The following is a 9,692-nucleotide window of genomic DNA, read 5'->3' on the forward strand; positions in this document are numbered from 1 at the left end:
GGAGGGATGGCTTAGCAGTAAGCCAGAAGACCCAGGTTCAATTACCCAGGACCCATATAAGCCAGGTGCACAAGGTGGCACATGCATCTGGAGTTTGTTAGCAGCAGCTGAAGGCCCTGGCACACCCATTCTCTCTCTATCTGCCTCTGCTCCTCTCCATCTCAAATAAATAAAATAAATATTTAAAAAACCACCTCATGTGCAGGGTGTGGTGGTGCATGCCTCCCAGCACTTGGGAGACAGAGGTAGGAGGATTGCCATGAGCTCAAGGCCACCCTGAGACCACATAATAAATTCCAGGTCAGCCTGGGCTAGAGCAAGATGCTACCTCAAAAAACAACAACAAAAAACAAACAAACAGCAACAACAACAACAAAAAAAAAAAACCTGAGTTTATGGAGGAAATACATTCAAATTATCATACCTCTCCATTTGGGTAACCTCTCCTATATGTTTTGTCCCTGTGAAGGGTTCTGTTCAGTGCTCTCCGTGTAGGTACTTAGACTCATACATATAGTTTATGATAAATAAATATTCATGAAGGCGCATTCCAGACGCATGTACTTAGTCCAAGATAAACATCATTTAGGAAGGTTCTTAGACTCATGTGATTAGGTCAAAATAAATATCAGACTGGAGAGATGGTTCAGCAGTTAAGGTGTTTTCTTGCAAAGCCTAATAGCTTAGGTTTGATTCTCCAGTTCCCAAGTAAAGCCAGACTCACAATGTGGCACATATGTGTGGAGTTTGTTTGCAAAAGTGGCACGCCCATTGTTTCTATCTCTTTCTCTCTCTCTCTCTGCTTGCAAATAAATAAATAAATAAAGATAAATAGGGCTGGAGAGATGGCTTAGCGGTTAAGCATGCATCTGGAGTTTGTTGCAACAGCTGGAGACCCTGACATGCCCATTCTGCCTGTCTCTCTTCTTTCTACCTCTCTCTGCTTGCAAATAAATAAATAAATAATTAATTAATAAATACTAAAGTTGAGGGGCTGGCTCAGTGGCTAAAGGCATCTGCTTTCAAAGCCTTATGGCCCAGTTTTGATTTCCAGTACCACAAAAAGCCAGATGTACAATGTGGTGCATGCCTCTGGAGTTTGTTTGCAGTGGCTCTGGTGTGTCCATACTCAATCTCTGTATTACTGTCCCTGTCTCTATCTCAAACCACACACACACACACACACACACAGAGAGAGAGAGAGAGAGAGAGAGAGAGAAAGAAACAAAGAGAGTAAAGTTGACATTTATCTGGCACATCTGGTGATATATTGGAGTGGCATCTCAGTTTTATATTTTGTTTCAGTATACTTAGTCAAACATGCTAAAACCTTCATCTATTTTATTTTTATTTTATTTTATTTTATTTTTTGGCTTTTTCAAGGTAGGGTTTCACTCTGGCCAGGCTGACCTGGAATTCACTATGGAGACTCAGGGTGGCCTCGAACTCACAGTGATCCTCCTACCTCTGCCTCCCAAGTGCTGGGATTAAAGGCATGCGCCACCACATCCGGCTACCTTCATCTATTTTAAAGGGAAAGAAGAAAATACTGAAACTATAAAACTCTAGAAAAAAATTCAAACTATGCAATTCATATAACAATATTGCCAAAATGAGGGCTAACAAAAATTATAAGCCTCAGCCTTACGGTGATACTTATTTATCATGGACTAAGCTCATGAGTCTAAAGCACTTTAAATGAATGATAATTATTTATCTTTATTTTTTTTTAATTTTTATTTATTTATTTATTTGAGAGCGACAGACACAGAGAGAAAGACAGATAGAGGGAGAGAGAGAGAATGGGCGCGCCAGGGCCTCCAGCCTCTGCAAATGAACTCCAGACGTGTGCACCCCCTTGTGCATCTGGCTAACGTGGGTCCTGGGGAATTGAGCCTCGAACTGGGGTCCTTAGGCTTGACAGGCAAACACTTAACCACCACGCCATCTCCCAGCCCTACTTTTTTTTTTTTTTTTAATTGGTTGGTTGGTTGTTTTTCAAGGTAGTGTTTCACTCTAGCCCAGGCTGGCCTGGAATTCACTGTGGAGTCTCAGGCTGGCTTCAAACTCATAGTGATCCTCCTACCTTGGCCTCCTAAGTACTGGGATTAAAGGTGTGCACCACCATGCCCAGTTACTTTACTATTTTTAATTATCACTATTATTGCTCTGTGTGTGTGTATGTGTGTGTATGGGCATGCAGAGGCCTTGGGATTGGTGCCCTCTTCCCACCTTGCTTGAGATTGGGTCTCCATTGTTTGGCTGTGTGAATGCCAGACTCTGTGAGCATTAGGATTTTTCTGATTTTGCCTCCCATTGAGATATGCACATTGGGATTATAGATGGTTTTATGTGGGTACTGGGCATCTGAACTCCAGTCAGCAGGCTTAAGAAGCCTTTACCCATGCAGCCTTCTTCTCAGTCCTCTTAAGTATTAAAAGGGATACAATTAAAACCACCATAGACCTAATGGGTGTGGTGGCACACACCTTTAATCCCAGCACTTGCAAGGCAGAGGAAGGAGGATCACTGTGAGTTTGAGGCCACCCTGAGACTGCATAGTGAATTCCAGGTCAGCCTGGGCTAGAGTGAAACTCTACCTCGGAAAAACAAACAAACAAACAAACAAACAAACAAACAAACAAACAAACACCCCACCATAGTCAGTCCTCATACTGAATCTTGGCTAGAGTGTGGTGGGGTTGGGGACATTCTACAACTGTTGTCAAGTACAAGTTGGCATATATTTTCCTCCACAACTTGACAAAATGCATCTAGAATTTTCATTGCAAGTCAGCTGACGAGTTTCTTGTCCATTTGTCTCCTGTGGAAATGAACAAGTGTCCAGTACTATTTCCAGGCTGGTCCCTGCCTCCGTGTTCCTAAGAGTGAAGCGTTAGGAGCTGTGGGGAATGTTAGTCTGCACCAAGGCCCCACTCACTTGAGAGTTTGAGGGGACCCCCTAGCTTCTGTGAGGGGCCAGAAAGCGGACCTTAGTAGGCAGCCTGCACTAGTAAGTGTTCCCTCCCCTTGGAGCCCCACTCCTGCTCTAATTCCTCTTCCTGTTTAGCTGCTGTGTCTCGCCTTTCCACTTTCACTACCCTTCTCCCACATGCATCCCTTCAATAAATCACCTGGGCAACAATTTCCATCTTATGCTTCTGAGGCACATGACCTAAAAGGATGCAGCCATTAAAGATGATCATAAACCGGGCATGGAGGCACACCCCTTTAATCCCAGCACTTGGGAGGCAGAGGTAGGAGGATTACCGTGATCCTCACCATCCTGAGATTATGTAGTGAATTCCAGATCACCCTGAGCCACTGAGACCCTACCTTGGAAAACCAAAAAAAAAAAGATGACCATATCCATCTGTGTTCACTGACCTGAAAAGATGTTCATAACACATGGAGTGAAAGTGTACAGTCTCTCCTTTTCTGTGCTTGGGATTAGTAAATCCAGATTTACTATCCTAGCACTATTGATAGCTAAATTCTCCCATTTGAAAACAAAACAAAACAAAACAAAACAAACCTTTTTGGGGCTGGAGAGATAGCTTAGCAGTTAAGGTACTTGCCTGGGAAGCCTAAGGACCCAGGTTCAACTCCCCAGAACCCATGTAAGCCCTATGGACAAGTTGACACATGTGCACAAGGTGGTACATGCGTCTGGAGTTCGATGGCAGTGTCTAGAAGCCGTGGCACCTCAACTCTTTCTCTCACTAAAAAACAAACACCTTTTTGAAGGGCTGGACAGATGCCTTAGCAGTTAAGGTGCTTCCCTGCGAAGTCTAAGGACACACGTTTGACTCCCCAGATCTCACGTAAGTCGGAGATGCACAAGGTGCTGCATATGCAAGGTTGCACATGTGCACAAGGTGGTGCACACATCTGATGTTTGATTGCAGAGGCTGGAGGCCCTGGTGTGCCAAATTTTCTCTCTCTCTCATAAAAAAAAAAAAAAAGAAAACAAAACCTTTTTGAGACAGGCTTTACTAATTAAGCAGAATGCCCTTGTAACTTCTGAGGCCCAGATAGGCCTTGGACTCCATTCAGACCCTCTCACCTGACAGTCCTGAGATTACAGGACTGCAGCACTGGGCCTAGCATGTCCACTACCACGCCTGGCTTCGGCCTTGGGTTTTGATTTTTGCATTCAAGGACTCTGTGTGCTACACCGCTGATGTCAGGTGTTTGTGACTAAGCTTTCTCCACTGCTGAGGGAACATTGACCCCACAGGCCCTGGATACTCCCTGGGTGCTGGCTTAAACCTTCACCTGCTTAACTGGTGTTTGTATTTCAGCTGAACCTTGTACTTATAGCTAGACTAACAGTACATGTTCAGTGTGAGCATACCCTTTCCACCTGTGAGAACCCAGCCAAAAGAATTAACAAATGAGCTTATCCCACCAGCAAATAATGAGACAATCCCAATGTCTAAAACCAGAGGACTGACCTAGAGTCTCATATAATCAATGAAAACCACAGTTCAGAAATATGTTGACTGATGTGGAGAAGCTGCAATAGCCAGAGTAAAAATCAGGATTGAGGGCTGGAGAGATGGCTTGGCAGTTAAGGCACTTGCCTACAAAGCCTAAGGACCCATGCTGGACTCTCCAGGTCCCACGTAAGTCAGACGCACAAGATGATACTAGTGCGTAAGGTTGCACATGCGCACAAGATGGCGCATGCTTTTGGAGTTTGACTGCAAATGGCTAGAGGCCCTGGTGTGACAATTCTCTCATAAAAAAAAAAAAAGACAGTCTGTTGGGTCTCAAAAAAAAACAAAAAAGTCAGGATTGAAAACTACAGAGGTTGTGGTTTATGCCTATAATTCCAGCAGTACACAGGTGACTAAAGACTGTGAGTTCCAGGCCAGCTTGGGCTACATGGTGAGAACCATCTTGGGGAAGAAAGAGTATAGTGGGAGTAAATTCTATGTATTTCCATTCTCATCCACACCAGACCTGCAAGAATCCACACCAAATGCTTAGCTTTGGCTGTCTCTAGGGAGATGAAAGTTTAGGCGTTTTGTTGCTTTTGCTAATCTGTATTCCATAACACTTCTGTAATAAATGCACATTGCCAGGCAATTATTATTTATTTGAGAGACAGACAAAAAGAGAGAGAGAATGGGCACACCAGGCATCCTGCCACTGCAAATGAACTCCACATGCATGTACCACCTTGTGCATCTGGCTTATGTGAGTAATGGGGAATTGAACCCGGCTCCTTAGGCTTCGCAGGCAAATGCCTTAACTGCTGAGCCATCTCCAGCCATTTGCTAAGCAATTAAATGAACTATTTTTTTGAGGCAAGCCCAACAGACTGGCCTTTTTTTTTTCAGAGTGAGAGAATGGGCATGCCAGGTCCTCCAGTCACTGCAATCGAACTCCAGACGCGTTTCCCCACCCTTGTGAGTATATGCAACCTGTGTCACTTTGTGCATCTGGCTTACATGGGACCTGGAGAATCTAACATGAATCCTTAGGCTTTGCAGGTAAGTGCCTTAACCACTAAGCAATCTCTCCAGCCCTAAATAAATTATTAGAAAATAAAATATTGGGGGCTGGGGAGATGGTTCAGTGGTTAAAGGCATTTACATACAAAGCCTATCTCCTAGTACCCACATAAAGCCACATGCACTTTGTGAAGCATATGTTTTGAGTTCATTTGTAGCAGCAAGAGGCCCTGGCATGCCCATTCTCTCTCTGAAAAGAAGGAAGAAAGAAGAAAGAAAGGAAGGGAGGGAGAGAGGGTTAATGAGTCAGGCGTGGTGGCACACGCCTTTTAATCCTAGCACTTGGAAGGCAGAGGTAGAAGGATTACTGTGAGTTTGAGGCCACCCTGAGACTATATAGTGAATTCCAGATAAGCCTAGGCTAGAGTCAGACCCTACCTCAAAAAACAAAAAAAGAAAGCAAGTCAGCGAGCCAGTCAGGTGTGGTGGTGCCCACCTTTAATCCCAGACAGAGGTAGGGAATTCACTGAGTTTGAGGCCAGCCTGGCCTAGAATAAAATCCTACCTCTAAAGAACCAAAAATAAAAGATACTGGAAGATTTTAGCAGGAAGATCCTGAATTCAAGGTCAACTTGAGCTACTATAATGAAATTATGTCTCCAAAAGAAAGTACATGTATATATTACATTTATTAAACAAATCCAATTATGGAATTTTTAAGTAATCATAACTTGAATATGGGAAATCACAGAATACTTAAATGGTTAATTTTTTAAATCTATCCACTTAGTTTTTATGTCTCTCTGTGTGCTCATGGAGGTTGATCTGTAGTGGAAGTCAGAGAACCACCTCAGGTGTCATGCTAAGGAACACATATAATTTTTTTTTGAGGTAGGTTCTCACTCTAGCTCAGGCTGACTTGGAATTCACTCTGTAGTCTCGGTGGCCCCGAACGCACCCAGATCCTCCTACCTCTGCCTCCCAAGTGCTGGGATTAAAGGCGTGCACCCCCACACCTGACCACATCCACTTTTTTTGAGACTGAGTGTCTCGTTGGACACTGGAGCTCACCAACTGGAGTACACTAGCTGGCCAGCTGGCTCCAGGAATCCTCTCGTCTTTGCCTTCCAAGTGCCAGGATTACAGGTATGCCATTACATTTAGCATTTTTACATGTGTAATGGAGATTGAACTCAAATATTGATGCTTGAGAGGTAAGCACTTTACTGACTGAGCCATCTCCCTCCCCAGCTCCTTGTATATCTAATTTTATAACACAGCCTGTGCTGTGGTCACGACTTCCGGTTCTGAGCTTGGGACACCTGGGTTACAATTTATCCCTGCCACTCAGGTGCGTGACCCTAGCCAGGTTCTCTAATCTCTAAGTTTATACTAGCTATGTGACAGGGATACTAACCAATCCACAGCTTTGCTAAAGGTCATGTAATACACTGAAATATGGAATGAACTGTGGCTGGCACAATGCCTAGCAGTACTAAGTGATTGGAAAATTACTGGAGATGTGCTAGGCATTCTTCAAGGGGCCAGCAGAAGCCAAAGTCTTGAGAACTCCATCGGATCCTCTCATAGTTATGGCTGTGCATCTTGCCTGGCTTTTTTTTTTTTTTTTTTTTTGCATTCACGGAATACTTTAATTTTTCATGTAAGAAATGAAAACCTGGAGACTTAGACTGTCTTGGCATGGACACAATGCTCCTCAGTGGCCAAGGAGAGACTGTGTATTAGAGAACAATGTTTTTTTTTTTTAATTTTTCAAATTTTTATTAGCATTTTCCATGATTATAAAAAAAAATCCCATGGTAATTCCCTCCCTCCCCACCCCCCATTTTCCCCTTTGAAATTCCATTCTCCATCATATTACCTCCCCATCACAATCACTGTACTTACATATATACAATATCAACCTATTAAGTACTCTCCTCCCTTCCTTTCTCTTCCCTTTATGTCTCCTTTTTAACTTACTGGCCTCTGCTACTAAGTATTTTCATTCTCTCGCAGAAACCCGGTCATCTGTAGCTAGTATCCACAAGGCTTTTTTTTTAATTAATTTATTTATTATTTATTAGAAGCAGGAGATGGGAGAGAGAATGAGCACACCAGAGCCTCTAGCCATTGCAAACAAACTCCAGATGCATGCTCCACCATGTGCATCCTGCTTATATGGGACCTGGAGAATCGAACCCCATTTCCTTAGGCTTCCCAGGCAAGTGCCTTAACCGCTAAGCCATTTCTCCAGCCCCTTGCCTGGCTTTTTATCTTTATTTATTTGAGAAACAGATGGGGGGGGGGGTTGAAGGGAAGGAGGGAGAGAATGGGCGTGCCAGGGCTTCCAACCACTGCAATTAAACTCCAGATATATGTGCCCCTTTGTACATCTGGCTTACTGGGTCCTGGGGAAATGAACAGGAGTCCTTTGGCTTTGCAGGCAAGCACCTCAACAGCTAAGCCAACTCTCCAGCCCCCTTGCCTGGCTTTTTAATCAGTGAAGGGTGCAGGCAAGAGCAAAAGCAACACTCCCAGGACACCCATATTCATGGGGACTCTTTCTTGGGTTAGGAAATGGAAGTGCTGCTTCACTTTATTGGAGGCCGAAGACAAAGATCTGAAGCCTCAGGGAAGGAAGTACCCTGGGAGATAGCAGGAGGAAAATGTAACAGCTTTATGTCACACAAAGCAGCATGTTTATTTGGATAACAATTTCAAAATTATCTCCAAAAGTCAGCATCCACAGGCCAGTATAGATACCCAAAGTAACCAAGGAAGGCCTTCACCAATAGCTCAAATAACAAAGCTTTAAACTGAATTTGAGGTAGTGTTTTGCCATCTTTCTCTGGTAAGGAGCAAACGGAGTGTTTTACAAAGGCAGCTTCCCTGGAATTAGTCCCATCAATTAATTGAGAGGGTATGCCTCCAAATGACTATCAAATCCAAGGAAGTTTGGGAACCACTACCAGCATTTGACTTTCCCTTCCCTTTGCAGTTCTTAAATCTTGAGCTACTGACCTCAGAATGACTCAGTGAAAAGTCTTATTTAGTTCAGTTTTAAGGAAGGAAACGAAGGCACATTTTCTTGTTGGAAAGCACGACACATCTTTTACTTTGTTTTTTTTTCCACTTCTGGCCCAGCTTTTCCCGATTTCGTTTTTCTTGAAAGGTCCACGTCCTTGACTGAGGCCTGGCAATCCAATCAGATCATTTTTAGAATGGGCTTCTATTAAAAGACTGCCGCATCTTAATAAACTTTCTTCTCTCTCCCTTCGCTCCTGCCACTTGGTAGGACAGGGCGCTCTGTACAGTCAACATTCTGACCTTTGCACTTTAAACTTCATACTGACCACCCCGTCTATGCCAGCTTCGATTTCATCGTTTTCCTTAACTGGCCCAACTCCCTTGGGTGTCCCAGTCAAGATGAGATCTCCTTCTTCCAAGGTCATTATCTTGGAGACGTAGCTGATGATGTGGGGAATGGAAAAGATCATGGAGGATGTTTCGCCCTCCTGTCTGAGCTCACCATTGACCTTGAGCCACAGTCTCAGGGCGTGAGGGTCAGGTATCTTCTCTTTGGGCACGAAGGCGCTGACTGGGCAGGAGGCGGTGAAGCTCTTGGCTAGGGTCCAGGGCAGCCCCTTCTTCTTGCACTCTTCCTGCACGTCCCTGGCGGTCATGTCTAGGCACAGAGCGTAGCCGGCCACGTAGTCCATGGCCGCGGCCTCGGGTACCGCACGGCCGCGCCGGCCCATGAGCACGCCCAGCTCCAGCTCATGGTGCAGGTTGTGGCAATAAGCGGGCACCAGTATGGGCGAGCCTTCGGGGGCGTACGCGGTGGACGGCTTCAGGAAGAGCACTGGCTCGCTGGGCACGGCGCTGCGCATCTCCTTGACGTGGTCTGCATAGTTCCTGCCCACGCACACGATGTTTTTTCCCCACTCCCAGAAGCGGGACAGCGGCTTGGGGGCAGCCATGGTGCCACTCTGCGTCACGTGACCGCCGGCAACCGCGCTTACGGTGGCTCCGAGGGGACGTGCTGCCTCAGGACGCTATCCCTCTGCAACTAGCAGCTGCTTCTCAAACTCCCTTGGCCTCCGCAAGCCAGAGGAGACACCGCCTCCTTCTCCGGCCTCCTGGCTCTGTCGCCCGCCCCGCAGCCCCGGCCGGTCGGGCTCAGCATTGGACCGGAGCGTGCTGATTGGCTGCCGGCGGCGCGGGCGG

General features: G+C 45.4%; 1 protein-coding gene across 1 annotated transcript; it reads right to left on the reverse strand.

Annotated features, from left to right (window-relative positions):
• Nucleotides 1–8,141: 8,141 nt before the first annotated feature.
• Nucleotides 8,142–9,650, reverse strand: Fahd1 (fumarylacetoacetate hydrolase domain containing 1). The gene has a single exon (XM_004651979.3). It carries the CDS (start codon nt 9,443–9,445, stop codon nt 8,780–8,782), a length of 666 nt encoding a protein of 221 aa, XP_004652036.2. The 5' UTR covers nt 9,446–9,650; the 3' UTR covers nt 8,142–8,779.
• Nucleotides 9,651–9,692: the final 42 nt, after the last annotated feature.

This window comes from Jaculus jaculus, chromosome 11 (genome assembly GCF_020740685.1).
Source record: "Jaculus jaculus isolate mJacJac1 chromosome 11, mJacJac1.mat.Y.cur, whole genome shotgun sequence".
Classification (NCBI taxonomy): domain Eukaryota; kingdom Metazoa; phylum Chordata; class Mammalia; order Rodentia; family Dipodidae; genus Jaculus; species Jaculus jaculus.